We start from the raw sequence: 22,458 nt of genomic DNA, 5'->3' as shown, positions 1-22,458 counted from the left end.
ACAGTCCACGCCGACGACAGAGTACTGCTCATGGCTTCAATTTCGCTTGTTCCCGGCCCGATCCAACTCTTGCGCACTGCATCGGGAATCGCATGCAGGCGCAGGAGAAAGATCTTTACAGCGGATAAAACTCGATCGATAATCCAGGAGGAAAGCCTTGCAAACGTTTGGCTCTACGGCCTTCAGTAACGACTGCCCACCTCGCAAATGCCGCCAACTGGCCACCCGTTGCCGCCCGGATCCAAAACAAGAGCCATCTGTACATCAGTCGCCTACCTACCTCGCACGTGTCTGCCGCACGCATTCAACGTCTGCTAGCCAACGGCCGCCGCCCAATGAAAGCATCCTGAACCAGTTTCGTCGCCGCTTGGCCAATGAGATGGCCCTCGCAACTGCAGGGAGTCTGAACCAGCGTTCCGACTCTCGAATACTTCCTGGATCTTGTCACCTCAAGCTCCATAGGTGCAGAGGAAGACAAAGGACACCTCACACCGGTCGTCAGAACCTTGGTACTCGCCCCCGCACATCTTGCAAGCAAGCCTGCCAGGGGGAAGTAGCTTGGTAGCACACTCGCACACCGCGGCCGGCTCGAACGGAACCAAGCCGGGACAGGAAGGCCGCTAGCCTCGACCGGGCCCCAGCCTCCAAACTTTGGGGTTCCTCGGTCAGGGCTGTTTTTTTTTTCCGTCTGGTTTTATCCGTAGTCCGCTGAACTATCGCGAGGCCCTGTAGATAGCCCACTTCACACTCAAATGTCGGATATCAAATGCTAGACAACGGACACCGCCCATTAACGCGTCTTACCAACCTGTCCATCGCCTGTCCACCGCCTGTCCACCGCCTCGCAGTCTACCGGTGCTCCCACCTGAACGCGGCCCACGATGGCTTAGCCCCAGATCGAATTTTCGGCTGGCTACACTTCGAAGCAGGGGTCTTCCCATGGTTTCGATAACAATCGAGAGCGCCCTCGTTATTTCAATGAGCCAACACACTGCAGAACCTTCCTGCAGCGAATTACTATTTACCTACGGATACTCTTACAGGCTTGTCGCCGTGGCTGTCAAATCTTTGCCACCAACCAAGCCATCTTTCAACGGCATCCGCTCTTTTGGTACTGTGGGTGTCATGGGTCACATATTGTGTTTTTAACGGACGGGAAAATCTTTTCGATTTGTTGATTGGAATGACGCAGTAGGAGCGCATTGACCCAAGCCGGTCGTGGGCTTGAAGGGCTGAGATGGACTGCAACTGACTGGAGCAAGACGTCCCATGAGGGTCCCATACTCGACGAGACCGAGGGTCTCCCTACCATTGAATGGAGTATGAAGTTTGTTCGGACACGCAGCATAACACACCGCCCCTCACTGAGTCTCTCGACAGTACGTCAATTGATTCAACAGCATGAAGATTGGCTCTGCCACTGCTTCGGCCTTTCGCCGCTCCGTCTTGCCACTCGGTATAGCGGTTGCGGACTGAAGAATTTACGTCTGAACATCCTGGCCGTGCTGAAGAGTCGTTCTAGAATCTGGCAAAACTTCCTTGGTGGCAACCCTCGGGCCTCCAACACTCTGGACAGCAGCGCGGCACTTTGCGCCACTCTCTCTGCGGGATTTGTAAATGTGGCAGTGCGTCTAACGTCGGACAACCACAATCTGCCTTCAACCCATGCAAGACACCTTGCGAGGAGGGGGTTAATGGCCAGACCATGGCTTGTGTTAGTGTACATGAAAATTGCCACTTCCAGGCGCGGACCCAAGGATGGGATATGAACCTCACCAGCAGTGGCACAACCTTTTTATACTTCTTATGTCGTCTCTCGGTAACTGTGGCCAAGCCTTCGCAGCGTACGTGCCGCCCCGCCAATGTGGCGACTGAGGAACAAAATTAGAGTTATTGGATCCCTCGCGTCGATCATCGCCTACCCTACCCTCAACTGCGCGGGGTGTCATGTATAAGTGTGTCTTCATACAAATGTGCAATGCGGATTATGGAAACCTCGTGGAGGCCTCGTGGAGGGAAGTAAGTGGGCGCAGATTTACAATTGATTTCGAATGGACGGGACCCCAGAGTCCGTCGTTTCCGATTCGGAAAGTTGTACTTGATCGAGCTACTACTAGTGAATCTTCGGCTTTGTAGATGGCAGACTCAATGAATGGTGTAGTTGAGCTTCTGTCTCAGCAGCAACCCTCGCAAACGGACTTGGTATTGTGTCCAGTGCCACCCAAAGACGATGTGGCCGCTTCTGCAGGACTAATATACAAGAACTAAGAGGTTTTGAGCTTGTGTCTTTGACGGAGGTGACTTGCTTATGGGAATGTCCTTTGGCACTCCCTTCGCCTCGACGTTTTGAACCAAGGAAATATCTGGATTAGAAAGTGTTCCAGGTCCCGGTCAATTCGAAATTACCCAAGGACTTGAAAATCTTGAACCCGCGATTTCTTGACGTCGGTCACGCTGTCAGCCGGTGTCAATCAAACCTAGATACCCCTGTGAACAGGCCTCGCTTTTTGACATAGACGTCGCTAACCAGAATCCAAAGCCATCAGCTGATGAAGACATAATCACGATGTTACAAATCTGTAGACGTCTTTATAAGTGATCCCAAAAAGGTACGGCGTAGATTTCTCTTCCAAGTAGATTGATGACCTTGGCGCTGAGGCCCTGCGATGGGAGTGACAGCCAGCAAGTTTTGCGCCTCGCCAAATGTATCTACTACCACTGACGTTATCCACAAAACCCGGCATGAAGTTAACGGCACTGGCAGACTAATGGAAAGCACCACGGCTGGAATGATTCACAAGCCCAATGAGTTGAGAAGCGCAGGAAGGTGGATGGAAGGAAACGAACGCCTTGAAATGTCCCTCTCTTATCTTATCGCACCTTCATGTCCACCACATCATGTCATCCAATGGAACCTGGAAGTCGCTTACCTGGCGGATTTGGCACGTACCTTACGGATACACAGTACCTTAGGTTGGGTACGGGCGCTTCGCTAGCGGCCCCCGCTTGGATGCAGCCGCGAGTGGGTGCCCGATCAACGCAGCCAAACATTGAGCAACAGCGCCGACGGCACCGCTGCTTGGGGCTGGTTGCTCCGCAACGGCTAACAAAATAAATGCCGTCAACCTCGATTGGCAGGGGCCCATCAAAGTGAGCGCCCCCCGAACAACATCTCACCGCACCACGTCGTCGTCACATCCACACTCTTCCGCAGCCCCATCCACATCCAACTCCCCCGGGTAACAAACATTGAAGCCCCCACCGGCTCTTAAGACAGCGCCCACCCATATCACCGCTGTCACCGACTCGACCTTTGCCCTGGATCACAGAGTCCCGGATGACCTTGACTTGACATTACCTCGTGTTGCTTTGCTTTGCGTTGCGCATTCGCTCTCCTCACCTCCCGCAGAGCTCCTTTAGATCTGCTTGCTCCTAGCTATTACCGCTTTACGCCATTCCTGCTTGTGCATTGCGGCGGCGCTCACGCACGACTAACACCATAATCCCATCATCACCACCCAAGTGCCTAGAGGACTGTGTCGCATTGCATTGACTTACGTACCTCGCGCCCGCATTCCAAGGCCTCTTAGCCTCACCACCAACATCACCCACCCGACCTTGTTCACATTCCACTCACCTCGTCGCCCCTTTCGAGAACAATGGCGCCCGTGGAGCGCGAAGCTTCCAGGGACGCTGATCGTCCTCTGAGACACAGGCAATCAATGTCGTCTGATCAGGGCAGAGCTCTGGTGCCCATGTAAGTCGCCGAAACACACAAAACCTCCTCTACCGTCACACTTATTCCCTATACACCCCGTTCATGATGCGCTGGCCATGTCTGCTATCTGGCGTAGACTGATGAAGACCAGGTGGGACAGCTCAGATCCCGACAGGGCACCACCGCCTTTGCCCATGAATCCGCAATCGCCAGTTACAACCTCTAGAAAAGGAACTTCTGTTGCCATTCAGTCTGCCCACGCCGCTCTGAACGAAAGGGCTCGCGAAAGCGCCATGCTTCCGGCACCCTTGACCAAAAGGAATACAGAAACCTCCCCCGAGCGTTCTCTTATCAAAGGTTCCCACCACAAACGCATGCAATCCCTACAACCAGGAAACGTCAGAGACCTTAGCCTGCTGTTGGAGAGTGGCCAGCAGTCCAATCCCCCGTCTCCAACCAAGTCCCCCGAGCGGACGCGTCCTTCCACCCCGGCAGCGAACAGAAGAGACAGCTTTGCCGATACAAGAAGAGACAGCTTTGCCGACAGCCGAAGAGATAGCTTTGCAGACCTGAGATCTACGGAGAGAGAGGCGACCACGCCGTCTTCAGTTCAAAGTCAGACGCCAGTCGCGCGTCCGGCAATGAAACGACAACAACAAAGCATTTTGGGTGAAAACACACCTCCGCAATCTGCTACCATGCTTGCCATACAGAATATGCCGCTTCAAGGTCAGCAGGAAAAAGAGAACGTTGCAAATGGCTCTACTGCACTCGTCAAGGCTCCTCAACAGGTCGAAGCCCTTTCAGGGCAGATCCTGAGCCTCACTGGTATCGCTACAGCTCTTCAGAAAGACATGGCCCAATTGAGCCGACGCAGTCGCGACAATGCCACCGACTTGCTGAGCCTGAAGGAAGCAACAAAAGCTCGGGACGAGGATATCCGCAAGAGCTTGCGCGAGCTCATCAATAATGCCCAGGATGCAGCGAGCAGCAGGCCGAGCTCTCGCGACCCCTTTGTCAACAGCTTGTTCCTCGATAGCAAGCCCCACCACACTTCCCCTCCACCAAGCAAATCTGGACGCCCTTTTTCTCTGCCTAGAATTCCTTCACCCAATAGCTTTGCGGCAAACATAGATCGAGATGCCTTGAGTACGCCCTCGCTTTGTAACTCAGAGTCCCCGACTACCATCGCGATACTGGACAAGATTATCAGGGACATGGGTACGAAGGAGGGACACGACCTTCTTCTTGCTCGCCTGACTGACGTTGTCGAGAAGCTTGCTGGAGTGGCGCCCGCTTCAAAGGTCGATGAGCTGATCCAGCTCGTCAAGACTAAGCCAGCTGATGCCATTATCTCACGAAGTGGCGGCGGCCATGGAGAGAGCAACAGGAACTTGCCTCGCGCAGCTGGCTTCGACGATGATACCAACAGCATGGACTTTGATTTCGACCCTGGATACGCAAGTCAGCTCACCCACCGATCCGAGAGGGCGTTATACAACGAGCCTGCCTCAAGATCTGCTGCGCCATCTGCCAATGCTTCTGAGATTGTCAGTGACGAAGTGCTCAAAATTATTCGTACCGTCAAGGATAGCGTAGCACAGGGGGGCGGCCTTACTGCAGAAGTCAAGGCTCTCGTCCGGGAGCTTCGTGGCGAAGTCCTCGGTATGGGACGGGAAATTGGTAGGAGACTGGACGAGGCCCACGCGCAACCAACGTCTGCCGAGCCTTCGACCGATAATGACGAAATTTCGAAGATTGTACACGAGGGCCTCGAACAGATGAGAGAGCACATGGACGAGCTTCTTCGTGAGCATCGACGACAGTCCGCCAACTCTGTGTCGTCAAGGGCAATAGCAGTCGACTATCAAGAAATTTATAATGCTATGAGAGCAGCGCTCCGAGATTCTCAATCATCGCAGGAGAAGGAGCCCGATCTGAACCGGGAGGATGTCATTGAGGCTGTCAGGGACGCCTGGGAAAACTATAAGCCAGAGATTGAAAACCAAGATCCCGGCCTCGGGCGGGAGGAGATCCTAGAGTACCTCAAAGAAGGCTTGCAGGACTACGTGGACAGGGACCAGGGGCCCGTGGGAGCCTCGCGAGAGGAGGTTTTCCAAGCAGTCGTTGAGGGTCTCAAGCATTTCTCACCGCCTCGCGTCGAGACACCAGCAAGCCTCTCGCGAGACGAGATTCTCGAAGCTGTTCGCGAGTGTCTGGAGGAATTCGAGTTCCCTGTTGCCCCATCGGCATTCACCCAAGAGCTCACCCGAGAGGACATGCTTCAGGCGGTCAAGGAAGGCCTCAGCGGATACGATCTGCCCAGCGCCGGAGCTCTAGTACCCCACCAGAACAACAACGAGGAGGTCGTCACTCGTTTGCAGGAGATCCTTGAGTACATGCGTGGGGAATTCCGAGCAGTGACAGAGGATGCAAAAGTGAACGCCGCCGCCAACGGACGCGATACTGAGCAGATTCTGGATGCCACCAAGGACGGTCTGGAGAAGCTTCGTGCCGACATGGAGGCATTTGTCAGTCATTTGAGCGGCAGCACCGAGCAAGAAGACATCACCCAGACTCTTCTCGGCACATTGGATACCTTCAGAGACGAGATGGCTTTGTTGGTCGACCGCGTTTCGAGCGATTCCAGGTCGACAATCGAGACACACATGGAGTCACTCCGCGATACTGTCAACTCCTCCATGGTGCCAGTAACTCCACAAGTCAACCAGAAGGAGATCATCGAAGCTGTAAGAGAAGGAATTGACAGCGTGCGTGCAGAGCTGCGCCGACCCTTTGCCGGAGTCACGGACATTTTGGACGCTCTTCATGATGGCTTGGCGGATGTGCGCATCAGCATCGATAAGGTCGCGAACCGGCCAGCCGATCTTACAGCCAACGATGAGATTCTCGATGTATTGAAAGCCGGGCTGGACAACGTTCGCTCGGAAATCGATAGCCTTCGGGAACAGCAAGGCCAGAACGACAAGGCTTTGACGACCATGCATGACGGCGCTATTGTCCCGGCTGATACCCTCAAGCAGGATGACATCAAGAACCTCGAGGTACTCATCACCCAGCTCCGGATCAAGATCGAAGCCATGGAACCTGCGAACGCCGACCCTGTCGCCAAAGACGATCTTACCCGTATGGAGGATATGCTTCATTCTCTTCAGGAATCTGCATCCAAGGACGACATACTCCGTCTCGAGGACATGCTTCGACTCGTACAAGAGTCCGTCTCTAAGGACGAGACTTCCCGGATCGAAGAAGTCTTGCTCAATGCCCAGAATTCCGTGACCAAGGAGGACGTAGCACGTCTGGAGGAAGCAATTCAGCCAATTCAGGAGTGGGTCAAGTCCAAGGAGAGCCCGGTAAGCACCGATGCTTCAACCAAGGAGGACGTCCAAGCGATTGAAACCATCCTTCGTAATACCAAGGGTCGGCTGGACGATCTCATCGATAATGAGCAAGCTGTGCGAAAAGAGCACCTGGACAGCCTGGAGAACACCATACTGGAAACCAGAGAGGCCATCAATCTCATTACAACGCAGCTGGATTCTCTCCCGAAAAGGGATGACGTGACATCCGTGGAAGCATTGGTTACGCAAGTTGCTGCAGGCTTCGAAGAAATGAAGGAGAGCGCTGCCAAGCAATTGGAGGATCCCGAGCGTGTCACCAAGACTGACGTTGAGGCTGTGGAAGCCGCATGCCACGATATCAAGGACGTATTCGACCAAATGCTCAAGACGGATATGGCGGTCCTAGTCACCAAGGAAGATCTGAAAAAGACACAGACGACCTTGGAGGAACTCAAAGGCCCCCTCCAGGCTTTGGTTGTCCTGGAGGGGCTCAAGGAAGGACTGCAGGAGGGTATCAAAGCCCCATTGGACGAGTTGAAGACTGAACTGAAGACGGAACTGAAGACTCCGATGGAGGAGCTCAAGACTCCACTCGAGGAGCTCAAGACACGACTTGACTCCCTGACCGAGTCACACGACAAAGGGGGCGAAGAGCGCCAGGCCGAGATTGTCGGTGTTGGCGAACGTGTCACCGAAGTCAAGACCCTCCTTGGAGAGTTCCGGGATTTGGTCAACGGCAAACTCGAAGAGGGTGCCACTGGAGTCGAAAGCCTCTCAAAGCTGCTCGAGGGTGTGTCGACAGCAGTAGAGAACAACGCATCCGTGAGCCAGGACCTGAAGGATCTCTCTGACATGATGAAGATAGAATTCGAGGAGTCCAAGGCCGGCGTAGTGGGTGCTAAGTTGGAGTCCGACGAAAAGTTCCAGCAAACCACCGATGCTCTGAGCGCCAAGATTGAGGAAAATGTCACGGCTCTAATGACCAAATACGATGAGTTTCACGTTGCCCTCGATGACCGCGCAAAGGCCGGGGAGGAAAGAGATGCCAGCACTGAAGAGGCGGTCCTGGGTACCAAGGCTGTTGCCGAAGAGCTCAAATCTCTCGTTGACACACTTGGCGCTGCAGTTACCGATTCGATGGAGAAGATGGAGGAGGCGTCCAAGACCGTGTTCACTAGGGTTGAGGATCTCATGATGAAGTCGGAGGAGAACCATTCGGATGGGAAAGCCGAGCACCAGCAAACTCGGGACCACCTGAAACAAGCTGTCGAGGCCGTCGAAGGTATTCAGGGTCAGCTTGTTGAATCCCAGCCTCAGATCCTGGAATCGATCAAAGATGTCTTGCTCATCGTCGGTCAACATTACGATTACGCCAAGACGTCAACAAACGACATCCAGAAGACAATCGAGGATGCTAAACCAGTCGAGCTCGCTCTGCCACCAATTCCCGAGAAATATGACGACACTGTGGTCCTCGAGAAACTTACCAAGCTGATCGAGCATTCCGAGGTTCCGGTCGAGAAATATGATGACGCAGGTGTTCACGAAAAGCTTGACAAGCTCGTCGAACATGCTTCAGTCCCTCCTGAGAAGTACGACGACGCGCCAGTACATGAGAAGCTTGACAAGATTGTGGACCATGTTTCTACGCCAGTAGAGAAGTACGACGATACGCCCGTTCATGAAAAGCTTGACAAGCTTGTAGAACATTCTCAAGTGCCTGTCGAGAAATACGACGATGCGCCAGTGCATGAGAAACTTGACAAACTTGTAGAGCACTCTCAGGTGCCTGTCGAGAAGTACGATGACACGCCCGTTCATGAGAAACTCGACAAACTTGTGGAGCACTCTCAGGTGCCTGTCGAGAAGTACGACGATACGCCAGTGCATGAGAAGCTTGACAAACTCTCTGAGCAGCAGTTGTTGATCCCAACGGAGAAGTACGACGACGCAGTGGTCCATGAAAAGCTCGACAGGATTGCTGAGTTCCAGTCTCTGCTCCCAACCGAGAAGTACGACGACGCGGCGGTTCAAGAGAAGCTCGACATGCTTGCCTGTGGGCAGTCTCTGATCCCCACGGAGAAGTACGATGACGTGGCAGTGCATGAGAAGCTGGACAAGCTCGCTGAGCAGCAGTCGTTGATTCCAACCGAAAAGTACGATGACACAGCAATTCGGGAACAGCTAGGAATTCTAGCCGAACAGCAGTTGCTGATCCCGACCGACAAGTACGACGACGCAGCTGTGCGAGACAAGCTGGACAGTATTGCCGAGCAGCAGGCTTTGATTCCCATCGACAAGTACGACGATGCGGCCGTTCACGTGAAGCTGGACGAGCTTGTTGACCATAGTCACGCTGCTGAGAAGGCGCTTGGCCAGCTTGACACTCTTGAAAAGGTCCATCAGCAAGTAATTCAAACAGCCACGGACATCTCGCTCTTCCTTGCTAGCCAGGCCAAGAAGATCAAAGAGGAAGAGGACGACAGAGAACAGACCCTCCAAGAAGTCACCATCGATCTAGAACGCAAGTTTGCTCTCAAGGAGCAGATCGAGGCCAGCTTGCTGGATCTGAAACAGGAGGAAGAGAGACTTAGGGCTTCTGTTCTCGGACTGCGAACGGAGCAAGAAAGTCTCATTCGCCAGAAGACAAGGCTCACAGGTGATGTCTCGTCTCTAGAGACTGCACTGCACATTCGTCGAGACGAGCTTCACGACATGGAATCTCGTGCCGAGGGGCTGGAGCGCCGCATCCTGGAAGGCGTTATGGACCATTCCCGCGTCCTTCTGATGTCAAAGGCTACCAAAGGGCGCGACGCTATGAGCCGTAAGCGTGTCCGGGACCAGAAGCCGGGTCAAGAGAACGGGGTGCCTGAGAAGCCTGCATCCCCTGCCGTCAACTTGGCTCTTTCTGCCAAACGCAACCTGAAGCCTCCATCGCAAGCGGGTGCTGCCCGCCGCATCCTGTCCCTGAGCCAGATTACGAACAATGTGCCTAGTGGTGGTGTTCAGCGCAGCCAGAGCGTCAGGACTGCTGGTGCGAAGGGCCATCGCAAGTCTAGCTGGGCTGGAGGCTTTTCGAAGGGCTACGGAGATCTCGACAAGGAGAACATGTCATTGAAGGAGACTGAGGAGGAGAATATGCCCAGTCCCACGCCAACAATGCACGAAAATCCAGCCAGTGGCGATGATCCCAGTGATACCGAGACATTGCGTCGTAGCAGTCATGGCAGCCGTATGAGCCGTGGAAGCCGCGGTACAACTGTCGTAACGGAGAGCACCGACAACTATACTGGCGACGGAGACTATTCAGACTATTATGACGACAACCAAAGCGATTTACAGAGTGACCTCCAGAACGAGTGGACCGAGAGTGTCGTAAGCTCAAACGTCAGTTCTAATCTCAATTCAGACGTTGGCTCCAACCTTAGTCAAGAGACTCTCAATGATGAGGTCGCAATAGTGGGGGAAGCGGCCTGAGGTGGCGAGATTGGTGTCCATCAAACGGCGCCTATCACATGGAAACATTGACGATTACTGAATAACGCATGAGCCAGTTTGGTAGGCGTCATCTGGGTTTAACGGCAGTTTGTATCAAAATGGAGTTACTGGGTTTCCTTTCTCTTTTGTCTGCAATTGGTAATGCTAGGATGGGCCCAGTCAATGTCTAGTATTGTAGGTAGTGTTTTGGGAGTAGTAAAGTACAGAAGTAGCTCCTCCTCGCGACTGTTTAATGCCACGGGATGACCATGCGTTTGGTAAGCGTCTACGCCTCGGACTTTCTTTCCGAGACGCGCCAGATGCACGTGGGCATTGCTTATTATTATGTCTGGAAGTGCGAATAAAGGTGTTGTTACAAGACACAATGTACCTGTACTCAGTCAAAGTAAGGAGTTGTGAAGTGTGCTATGAGATAGTCTTCCGGACGATCTTTTCTTTTCCATCCATCCAAGGCTGCAGGCAAGTTGGAATGGAGACGGACATTTCCTGTTCGTTCCATCCGGCTTCCAAGAGCGCAGCTAACACTCTCGGGACAGCGAGAGCAGTGCCGTTGACAGTCCAGGGGAATGTGAGCTTGCCGTCAATCTTGGCCCGCGTGGCGAGCCTTCGCGTCTGGTAGTCGGTGCAGATGCTGGCGGACGTGACCTCGCCCCAACCGTCGTTCTGTTCCTGCCGAGACGGGAAGAAGGCCTCGATGTCGCACTTGCGGACGGCAGAGGCACCGAGGTCCGCGGTCGGCATCTCAAGGACGCGGCAGTGCAGGCCTAGAGACCCGAGGATTTCGGTTTGGATGTCGAGCATCTCTTCAAACACGTCGACAGTCTCGTCGGCGTCTGGCGGGGTCCAGGCGAACATTTCAACCTTTGTGAACTCGTGTACGCGGTACAGCCCCTTTGTGCTCGCGCCGCGGGCGCCGGCCTCGGCGCGGTAGCATCGAGAGACGGCGACGCGCTTCATCGGGAGCTCCGAGGCGTCCAGGGTCGTTTCGGCCTTCATGCCCGCCAGGGGGATCTCCGAGGTCCCCGCGAGGGAGAGTTCTGGCTTACCGCGGTCCGCGTCGGCCTGGGACTGCGCGAGGGCGTAGATTTGCTGCTCGCCATTTTGGTCGCGTGGCTGGAAGCCGCAGGCCGAGGCGATGTGGCTGTAGACGACGCTGGGCGGAGCGACCTGTCGCCAGCCGTGTCTCGTGGCGACTGCGAGGGCATACTGGACGAGGGCCTGTTCCAGCTGAGCAGCCTCGTCGAGGAGGTAGTACCAGCCCCAGCCCGAGGTGTTGCCGGCGGCGGCGAAGTCGAGCAGGCCCAGTTCCGAGCCAATGTGGACATGAGATCGCCACACCTTGTCCGAGGCGCTGGGCGTCTCGGCCGGGTGTTCGTTGATGTAGCTCAGCAGCCGCGGCTCATCGCCGACGGGGGTGACCTCACTGGTGAGATTGGGGATGGCCAGGGCGAGGGCCTCCATCTCCTCGACGAGCTTCGCCTCTTCCTGCTCCACCGCCGAGAGCTTCTGCTTGAGCACACGCGCCTCCTCGAGCAGCTCGTCGCGAGACTTTTGCCTACTGTCTTCAAAATCTGCGTCGTCGCGGCTGGACACTGGGTTGGCGATCTGGCGCCGCAAGAGGTTCGACCTTTCGCGCACGGCGCGGCTGTCCTTTTGGAGGGCCTGCCATTGTGCAAAGATTTCCTTGATGCGGGCGGGGCTCTTGCTCTGTTGGACGTAATTGCGCTCGCGACAGTTTTGCTCGTGTAGTTCCGGGTTCTCCCTGATGTGTCTGATGTCGATGATGGGTTTTGGCGCAGTCGAGGGGCGCTTGACGTCGGCAAAGGCACGACGTTGGGGTGCCAGGCAGTTAACTCTGCTGATGCGCGGCGTGGGTGAGATTGGCAGGAGGCGCTTCCTTGCTGCCCCTAGTGAGCTGCGCAGGAGACATGTTGGATCTCTCCCCATTTTTGAAGAACGATGACCGGGGAGGGGAGGTTTCAAGACTGAGATTCTAGAGTGTCTGTCTCAATCCTTATTCAAAGTGAGCTGCCTACCCCACGAGGAAATGAGCTGATGTGAGGGCGATGTATTAGTTGTATGAGCCGCTTACAAGCATAATGACAGGGTATCTTTCACTGGTCGATTCGCTCATTTAATGCATATTTAAGGTAAGGAAGGTGGACTGAGCTACAGGTGTGGTCACTCCGCTGAAAATACGTGCAGCAGTGTATCGTCGAATACCTTGACTCTGATTTATTTTCTCTTCACAAGTAAAAGACTAGTAGGCCCTCGGGGTATCAATGCCTTGTTCCACATGCCGGCGGATACTGTTCTCACCGCTTTCCGCCACTACGCCTACCTCGCTATAAAGATCCCCATGCCCCCAACGTCCAATTCGATTGACCTCCGGCTCCGCGCATCAATCCACCGGGGCCCATGCTTTGACGTTGCTGAGCCTTTACGTCGACTTCATTCGGCCGTGAAGCCCCGTTGACCCCCTGTTGTAGCCACAGCTCACGGTCAATGTTGGCCATCGCCATCACTTTGAGCTGGCACGCCAGGCTGGCCCCTCCCCATGGCCCGAGCGAACCCAGAGGCCGGAGGGTGCCTTGGATTCTAGGATAGTGGCTGTCTCGCTTCTTCAGGGAATCCTCGATGACATCCGCTGCGCTTCGAGCTTCATCTTCGCCCGTAACTCTGCCGTCTTCCGTCTCCCTTGCGGCCGACTCGATCTCCGTAGGGCCGTCGGTTGCCCGGCGGCTGCCTCTCTTCAGCAGCGTATTATCCTCGTACTGCTTTGGTGCACGCCCCTGAACGGGGTTCCAGCCACGCTCGTGTACTAATTTTGACAGCTCATCGAATATCCTGCGCCTTAAGCCAATGACTCTGGCGCAGCCGCCAATAAATACAATGCGCGACATACAGACTGCGCGAGCGTCTATGGGAAGTTGGACAAGATGCTGGTAGATGAGGCGATGGACAGGGAGCTCGTCGTCGTCGAAGCTACTTCGTGAGTAATGTGGTGCAAAGTAGGTGTTTTCGCACGGCTCGGACAGTTGTTGAAATGGCAAGCTCAGGTTCTCGGCTGGTTCCACAGATCGAATCACAACCTCCACATTACCATCAGACCGCTCCTCGTCAACGGGCGATGGAGGCGAGTACTCGTCCTGTTCCTCGACTGTGGGCAATGTTTCTCCTTCGGATTTCTGTTGTTGCTGCTGCTGCTGCTGCTGCTGCCGCCTAACACTTGGTAGATCACCACGTTTGACTTGGCGACACCAGACGAGGCGGCAGGCGACTTCTTCGCACTCCTCAAAGCTTAGAGAATGCTGCCCTTGCTCCCGTTCGCGACGAGTCTTATGCGAGTGCGCCGGTGAAGTCGACAGTGCATCCTGCAACAGGTTGTGTGTCTCATTAACTAGCATCTTGCCTGCCCGGGTGGTCCTTGTTGTGCGGATCTCGCGGTATTCATAGACGCTCGTCACACTGGTCTCGGCCCAGCCAAGATCCACAACCAATGCTGACCGAGTGCCAGCTCCCACAACCGACGTGACTGCAGATGACATCAAAGATACAGTTGGTGCCTGAAAGCGTTGGAAAAGAACGTCGAGGGTGGATGACAGCAATGGCAGGGGTATCGACGAGGAAAGAACGAGAGAAGTCCTTCGCGGCCGTGAGTCGATGAGCAGGAACCTGGATGACGGAAATTAGTGATTCGTGATGGACTCCTAGGGCGAGGAAGCCTCACTTGTTTAATGCTTCTCGAATGGACCGATCTATCTTGTCCTCCACGAGCCCCAAGTCAACAGTCCGCACGTCATACTGCCAGAGCTCGTGGTCACTTCCCCAAGTCTTGCCCGTTGGGCGTCGCCGCCAATCATCTTTGTGTTCTGGGTCCCAGGTGCGGAAATCGCCAACACGTCGCACTTGTTCGGGGCCTAGAGACAGTACAGCTTTCGGTGCTGGCTCTCCGGCGAACCCAAGCTTAATGAAGCGAGAACCCAGCTCTATAACGATGTTGTCTTCCTCGGCGCGTAGACTGGATGGGGAGCCGAATGTGGACGAGATGTTGCGAGAAGGGGTGTGTGGACTTGCGGGACCACCGCTGATGCCAGAGCCTGTCTCCGTTCGGATATTGGCAATGGATCGGTGGGCGAGGCTCGGTGCTGCTGACGACGACATCTTGCAGGAGGCGCCAAAGAAACGAGGTAGGGTTGGGAGCGTTGCGCTCGGGTTTAGCAGCCCATGCCTCACGTCTCTGGCCGTCAGAGGTTGCCCTTTACCAATGTCAAGAGACACTGCTTGCGCATTTGATGGCCGAGGTGGAAGGTGGCGGCAACGGGAAGCTCGTGGGATCGTCTACTAATATAATGGTGTGTTGTCAATGGGACAACGTTCTGGGCTGGACCTTTTGTTGTATTTCCGCGCGTATGAGGGATTGGTCGTAAGGCTGAAGTAGATTGGGGGAGCCTGCGCCGGAAGCTCAGAGCTGATCCAATGTACAAGGCAAGGTAAGAAGTAAGTAGTTCCCTACCTAAGACAGTCGTCTGTGAGTGGGGTAAAACACTGTTCCCTAAAATGTATTTAGCAAAAGGGTGTTATTAAAGAAAAGGGGGAGTGGGGTTCTCTGCAAGGTCACTGTCCGTAGTCCCAGTAACCACTTGGAGGTGACCAACTGTCAACGTCCCTTCCAGTCAACACACCGAAAGGCACCTACCTACCCCTCGTCAGACAGATCTGGTATTAAAGAAATCCTAGGATACGACTTATATATGAGATATTGAGCACAATGATTCGCCTCTAGCGGGTCCTTTGGGAACTCATTTCACCACAATTATTTAACTCTTCTATTTCCAGCGTTGCACGGCTGTCCTTTTTGGCCTATTCCCAAAGTAAGGCTGTCCGAATCGTCGACGCAATCCGCAACCTCCTGCCTTTCGCCCCCCCTCCCCCTCCACTCCTCGAACGGAATTCTACATCCAACAAGTCAGACTCGACACACGGACCTTCTCGTGCCCCCTTTTTCCTTCTTGGCTTAAGTTTTTCTTTCTTTCCTGGAATTCGAGCGATTGGAATATTGCGATGGGAATCAAAGGGTATCTACGAACACCCCTGTCTTCTTCTTACCATCACAGTGGGCTCATACTCATGTCTCAACCATAGCATTTATCGTGAACTTGGGCCAGGCAAGAGAATATCCCTTTCCAAGCTGGCCACGGAGAAACTCGAAAGCACAAGCCGGCCGTTGCGGATTGCCATTGACATTGCCATCTGGCAGTTCCAAACACAAGCCGCACGAGGTAGCGTCAACTCTGCGCCCGACCCCGTCTCTTTAGAGCTGACAAACTTCCTCAGGCGGAACGAATCCTGCAATAAGGACTCTGTTTTATCGCCTAGTGCGACTCCTAAACCTTGGTATACACCCCATTTTTGTCTTTGATGGTCCTCATAAGCCGGCTTTCAAGCGCAATAAGCGCTCCGGCAGAGGGGATGGCGTTGCAACAGCCATGGCAAAAAGGGTCATTCGCCTCTTTGGGTTCCCAGTACATGACGCACCGGGAGAAGCAGAGGCCGAATGCGCTCTCCTACAACAACAGGATATCGTCGACGCAGTCCTAAGCGAAGATGTCGACACAATCATGTTTGGCTGCACTCGAACTCTGCGAAACTGGACGTCAGAGGGGACTCGCGGGGCCAAGACGCCCACCCACGTCAGCATGTACGATGTCGACGATTTGTTGCTTGCTGAAACGGGCCTCGATCGAGAGGGCATGGTGTTGGTCGCACTGATGAGTGGAGGCGACTACATACCGGAGGGTGTACCCGGGTGTGGCGTCAAGGTGGCCTGCGAAGCGGCAAAGGCTGGTTTCGGCAAGTCGATCTGTCGCTTGAAAATCGACGATGATATGCAATTTGAGCAGTGGAGGGAGACGTTACGACACGAACTGCGCACCAACGAGAGCGGCTTCTTCAGGGTCCGGCATAAAGCCTTGTCCATCCCGGATGAGTTTCCGAGTCGCCAAGTGCTGAGGCATTATACCCACCCGGTTGTCTCAACTGTCGCTAACATAAACAAGTTGAAGGCGGGTCTCGATTGGAGTCGCCCGATTGACGTGCGAGGCCTCCGGTACTTTGCCGAGGAGACGCTCGACTGGGTGAATAGAATCGGTGCCACCAAACTCACTCGGGTTTTGTCTCCTGGAGTGCTCGTTCACAAGTTGCTAGAGAGGCACCTTTCCGACCAGGCGAGCAACCAGACAGCAAGGGAGATGGGCGAGGAAGAATCGGAACTGATCAAACGTATAACCGGAACTCGACGCCATCACAGCACCGATGGCATTCAAGAGTTGCGTGTAGCACACATCCCGACTGACATAGTCGGTCTTGACCTTTCACTGGAGCTAGAAGAAGCTGAAGAAGTGCCATTTGATCGTCAGGGTCTCGGGCTCAATAGTGACGACGAGTTCGAAGCCGCCATCGACGGCGAGGGAGATCCAGCGAGCAGCCAAGTCCCGTCAAAGAGCACATTCGATCCATATTCCGCTCAGCTGATTTGGCTGCCCGAGTCGCTCGTCAAGCTGGGCGCACCTCTGACTGTCGAGGACTGGGAGGAGAAGCAGCGCTCCAAGGCGGGCGGTCGTGTGTCTAGCAAGGCCAAGAGCGCCGGTAAGGTTATCAGTAAGAGGAAGTCTACCAAAGCCGCCCCAGCCGAAGCCGGCGCTCTTGATAAGTGGATGCAAATCACAAAGGGCACAACGTCGGCCAAGGCCGGCGCAGCATCGCAACATCACGTAGACGACGAAGACGTCCTCCCGTTAACCCTTCCACCTCGGCCACCTATTCTGAGACCTGATCCATCAAAGACAACGGCAACGTTTCCAACCTTCTCGTCGCAACGACCGAGCCCCTTGCCGAGATCAACCAACCGAAGTAAGCAATCCAGGTCCAACGGGAAAGTGTCTGCCGCCGCGGAACCGACCGCGCACAGTAACCCCTGGGCATACGCTGGCTCACAACATATGCCTAGGATCACCAAGTCTCGGCAGCCCGCAGAGCCGATTCTCCTGTCATCTAGCCCCGTGCGCGTTTCGCCTGCGCCTGCTCGTTCGTCGCTGAGCCCGCCGCGTCCAGCTTCACCTCAGCACATTATTGACTTGTCCGGCCTCGATGGAACGCCCTTCGTCGAGCCCACCCGGGCAACTAAAAAGTCGGACGTGCCTGCCATGCCTGCACCTCGTCTCTCTCAAATCTCCGGGGAACCTCGGCCGACAGAGGGTCCATCACCAGTATTGCCCACCACTCCGTCGAGGAGCCAGCGGGGTTTGAAGCAAACCCGCATGGAGTCATTTGTGACTGGCACCACGAGGCAAACGGAACAGGGAAGTAACCAGAGGCAGCCGGGGATCCAGAGCCACATTCGCTCGGTACCATCCACTTCCACTAGCCAGACTGTCAATGCCAGGTCCAGTTTGAATCTCCGAACGACCAAAGCCGCAGTTTCTTGGATAGACTCTGACGATGATTTTGCGCCGGAGCCCGAAGCAAAAGCTTCGAGAGAGGCCAGGAAAAGAATGGTGCCACGGACAAGCGTCAGCGGATTCTTCCGCGTGGTCGAAGTGAGCGACGAGGAGGGGATAGCCGGATCAAAGGTGACGGCATCGAAGCGCTTAACAAAGGGCACTTGGAGACAGAGCGAGATTTCCATCATAGATCTCACAGGAGACGACGAACAATGATACCCTGTACTACTACCAAGCAAATCAGTCTCATTCGACTAATGAAGGTGGAATATGTCTGAAATCTAATGCTATATGCCTCCTGATTCCAGGCCTTTGCAGTGTCGACGCAGGATGCGGGCTCATCAATGGGTATCCCAAAATATATCCGTCCAACAATCAAATAAAAAGAAAATCGAACAAAAAGGATTAAAACAAAAAGTTGGCCAGTAATTTCGTATATCATTAGACGGAAGAATAACCATTATGCTTCTTCATCTCCTTCTGCAGCCGTATGCAGCCGTGTGCAGCCGGGTATTAGAGCGATTCTTCCGTGTCAATGCTCGCCATGCCATGGGAGGTCGCGATCCCCAACTGTGATGCACGTTAGGTAGCCAATCCCATCGGCGGCCCTCCCGCTGTTAATATCCAGCTCGAGACCGCTGCCCATCAATGGCCGGACAATGTCGCGAGCCATCGACTTCAACTCGTCAATGCGCTTCTCAAAGCGTCGGAGGTTGTCCCGGCTGTACAGCTCAGGTGTCAATTTTAAGAATCGTTTGCACTCGTCATGGCCGAGATAGGCAGATGAGGCGGCGCCCAGTGTGCGATAGGTGCGGCCGACGGTTGCCAACGGCGGGACAGCTGCTGGGAGGGCCAGCTGCTGCGTATTTCCATTCCGACTGTCGCGTGAGCTTTGGGTTCGCCGGTCTGGAGGCGGAGGACTGGTGTTGTCTGCTAGCCACTGACGGAATAGGCTGACGGCTAGCCAGTCCAGATAATTCGTCTGCGGTGTGACACGTTCGCCCCTCGCTGTCGTCAAGTTCAATCGGAAGAGACGGCCTTCGACGCGACTAACCACCTCTTCCAGCTCGTCAACTTTGTCTTCGATAATGTCTAGAACTATATCGGGAAGTGCAGCACGAAGGCTGCGTTCTCCTGCCGGCCATTGCCCGACCACGTGTATCAGGGCCTCCTGAAAGATGACCCTGCTGCGGGCAAGGTAGCCAAGACGTAGGTATGAGATTGGATACTTGGCAATCTGTTTCCATAGTCGCGACTGGAATTGAAGTAGATGGTGGTCGACCCTGGGGCCAACCACGGCCAATGCGTCATACAGGTCCGCCAAGGTGATGAGAGATTTGCATTGCACGTAGGCATCAGCGATGTTGACGCCGTCTAGTATCGGAGAGTGGTTGTAAAAGATGCGGAAGAGGTTGTCGTAATCGCGCAGCAGATCCTGGTCGGCCTGCGCAAGTGGCTGACTTGTCGCTGTCGCCGTCGCTGTCGAGCTCGGCACGAGGCTCAGATTGGCAACGGAGCGGAAGAAGGTATGGTTCGAATGTGCGGACGAGGAATGGGAATGGCCCGACGTCTTGCTCCGCGAATATGTTGCGGGTTGGTCGTTGTTTGCCGCGCTGCCAGAACCAAACAGAGACCCAGAGTTATTGACAGCGCTCAGACCCTTTGAGCGATCATCGGCCTTTTGTACCAGCATTGGTATATCGCCATCCCCCATGCCTGGATCCAATTCATAGCGCCATCGTTTTTTTGGTAGTGCAGATGAACTCGTCAAGGCCCGGCTGGAGGCCAGAGGATTATTGTACGAGTCGACCGAAGACCCGTCGCTAATACGGGCTAGGTCGCTCGAGGTGCCATCGGGAACTGCTTTGGACCACTCAAGACTTGTGCTAGCCTCAAAGAAGCCGGAACATTGAGTGAGGGTGTGGCGATGCAGCAGGTAACGGTTGTGGTGACCACCAGCCTGGACTATGATCTCGACATCGCCCGAATTGTTGAACACGGGAAACTCATTTTGGGATATATAGGATGCACCGCCAACGTGAGACCTGTTGTATCGCTTCGTGCGCGATAGTGAAGGACGCGAAACGACCGAGGAGGGGCCTCGCAGGGTGAGGGAGGACGCGGAGTCGGGCTGCGAGACCATGAAGAAGGCGTATCGAGACCAAGGCCGCGAAGGTCTGAGGAAGGACTGACGGCCTACGGCGGCTTGGACATGGAGGAGCGCGCACTGGGGGTCCCGTTGCGGTGGACAAACAGTAAACGAAGGTGCGACACAAGGAGCGCGCAAGAAGCGCGCAGCTGGCGGAGAGGCGTCGATCAAAAAAATGGACCGAGAGTTGACCACTTTTGTGTGACGGGGAAGCTGCCGCCGGGCTTAAGGGTCTGGGTGGTGATTCTGCGACGGCGGGCGCACAAAAGCAACAACAACGGAGGCGTGCGACAGTTTGACAGGATCGAGCCGAGTCACCGAAAGCTAGAGAGTCCCAAGAACTACGGGATTGCTTGCACCAAGAAAAGGTGAGGAGGCGGGGAGCGGACGGGCGGCTGAATTTGTTCGTGTCGCGATGCGCGGGGGAAGAGTGTGCGTGCGTGCGTGCAGTGCGCCAGTGACGAGGTAAATAGCTGCGATGGCGGGAGCTAGAAACACGGTGTGTGGTGATGGAGAAAGGTAAAAGTATGCCAAGAAGATCAACGAAGAGGCGAAGCGTGTAGAGGATAGAAGCGAGCTTGGTTGAGCTGTAGATGTGTTGATTTGTTGCTGATCTAACGGGGTCTTGGGGCAAGGTAATCAGCACGGAGACAACCGAAGATGGAGAAATCAAGAAGCAAGACCAGACCGAGTCTGAGCCACTGAGGAGGGAGGTGTCTCGAACGGGAAGACGCTACGGATAATGAGCACCCCGTGATACAACTGCTGGCGACAAGACCATACAAAACACTTCAACAATGGCGAGGAGCGTAGATTAGCACAAGCCAAGAGAGTGTTGGCGTAGAGCAGGATGAGAAAATAGCTGTACGATGAGACAGACGTGTTGGACGCGTAGAGCCCAAGAGTGAACGGTGAACCAGGTTATTGCGACGGCGCCGGTGACGAGAAGTGGGACAGGGACATGGTCGGCAAGCTCTGCGGTCAGCAGCTGCCAATAAGGTAGCGAAGACAGGCTTAATGGACGGGCTGCCCTGGGTAAGGAGCTGGGCGAGGGACCTGGAAGCGTTCAGAGAAATCACTGACCAGGTTTGAAGCACCCATAACCCACCAACCAAACGTGCCTTAATAATAATGTAAGTCGGGATGATGGATGACGGGTGACAGATGACGGGTGACAGATGACGGGTGAAAGATGGGTCGATGTGCCCAACCTTTCCAAAGAGCGGGAGGCGACAATCCGCCTTGATACTATGAGGGACACAAAAGGAGGAATCTTGCCCAGCTAGCCTGGCTTCATAGGACGACGGTGAATTCGAAGCTGCGTCTGAGTCTGCGCTCGCCGATACTGGGTGCAGGCCAGTCGCCTCCTCTCATCGTCATCCAACCATTGCTCGCTCTGATGAGGCGAGGAGATGCAGGGGGGATCATCGTGCATGCTGGCAAGGCAGACTGGCCACCGTCCTCCCACATGCACCTCACCTTGGCCACCCCGGGCGCCAGTTCACGACGGGACTTTGCTTGCCCGCAACAGCCTGCGAATGGAACCGAACCAGACCAAGTGCGAAGATAACGGTCAGGGTTAGGAGAAGAAGCCTGAACGTGACAGGATGTGGATTTGAGTGGTCCGAGAGGCGGCATATTGCCCGTTCTTGACGGAGCTCTTGATTACCCGATCCTCATTCCGTGGGCCCGAGCTTCAAGGTTCTGGTCACGTGAATGAGAACGAGAATCAAAGCTGTCCTTGGACTGCTTCCAAGTTCCCAGTTCCAGCCTCCGGATTTTGGCGGCTCCGCTGGAGTCTGTGAATATAACTTTTGATTGGCCACAATTATTACAATAGCTGGGTACCCCGAAACTCAGTTGAGCTTGCATGTCGATCAAAGTATTTCGTCATCTCAGCAGTTTCTTACTGCTTTAGCACCATTCCATTGGCCGCGCTCACCTGCACAATGCCGACTTCTCCACCCACCAGAGCGAGCGCCCCGTATTTCCCTCTCCGAGACGCCAATGCCTGCGGCCAATGACTTCAATGCGTTGCCCGCTTGTCGCAAACCTCCGTGCAGCCCTCACAGACTCGTCGTGTCGCGCAAAGGAGTGACAAGGTACCTAGCTGGAGGCAGGTTCCCCGGGCATCCAATGGTTCCCACTATCCAGCCATCCACCACGGTCCACCACTCACTCCTGGATCACTCCGACGACCCATGTCTGTCTGGCGGCGCCATGCTGGAA

At 54.8% G+C, this 22,458-nt stretch overlaps 5 protein-coding genes across 5 annotated transcripts; 2 read left to right on the top strand and 3 right to left on the bottom strand.

The window, feature by feature from the left end:
* Positions 1-3,659: 3,659 nt before the first annotated feature.
* On the top strand, positions 3,660-10,557 carry CORC01_04303 (chromosome segregation ATPase; the record flags this gene model as incomplete). Its single annotated transcript, XM_022615951.1, has 2 exons — positions 3,660-3,757; positions 3,855-10,557. 2 exons carry the CDS (start codon positions 3,660-3,662, stop codon positions 10,555-10,557), a joined length of 6,801 nt encoding a protein of 2,266 aa, XP_022477466.1.
* A 426-nt stretch (positions 10,558-10,983) lies between these two features.
* CORC01_04302 (seryl-tRNA synthetase) lies at positions 10,984-12,525 on the bottom strand (the record flags this gene model as incomplete). The annotated part of the gene is made up of 1 exon (XM_022615950.1): positions 10,984-12,525. One exon carries the CDS (start codon positions 12,523-12,525, stop codon positions 10,984-10,986), a length of 1,542 nt encoding a protein of 513 aa, XP_022477465.1.
* Positions 12,526-12,923: 398 nt separating this feature from the next.
* Positions 12,924-14,742, bottom strand: CORC01_04301 (uncharacterized protein; the record flags this gene model as incomplete). Its single annotated transcript, XM_022615949.1, has 2 exons — positions 12,924-14,253; positions 14,309-14,742. 2 exons carry the CDS (start codon positions 14,740-14,742, stop codon positions 12,924-12,926), a joined length of 1,764 nt encoding a protein of 587 aa, XP_022477464.1.
* A 955-nt stretch (positions 14,743-15,697) lies between these two features.
* Positions 15,698-18,296, top strand: CORC01_04300 (uncharacterized protein; the record flags this gene model as incomplete). Its single annotated transcript, XM_022615948.1, has 2 exons — positions 15,698-15,975; positions 16,079-18,296. Coding segments are annotated over 2 exons (2,496 nt in total), but the record flags the coding sequence as incomplete, so codon positions are not given.
* A 316-nt stretch (positions 18,297-18,612) lies between these two features.
* CORC01_04299 (uncharacterized protein) lies at positions 18,613-20,223 on the bottom strand (the record flags this gene model as incomplete). Its single annotated transcript, XM_022615947.1, has 1 exon — positions 18,613-20,223. One exon carries the CDS (start codon positions 20,221-20,223, stop codon positions 18,613-18,615), a length of 1,611 nt encoding a protein of 536 aa, XP_022477462.1.
* Positions 20,224-22,458: the final 2,235 nt, after the last annotated feature.

The sequence above is a fragment of the Colletotrichum orchidophilum genome, assembly GCF_001831195.1.
Source record: "Colletotrichum orchidophilum strain IMI 309357 chromosome Unknown Scaffold_28.1, whole genome shotgun sequence".
NCBI classification, from domain to species: domain Eukaryota; kingdom Fungi; phylum Ascomycota; class Sordariomycetes; order Glomerellales; family Glomerellaceae; genus Colletotrichum; species Colletotrichum orchidophilum.
This window is presented reverse-complemented; position numbering and strand designations above follow the sequence as displayed.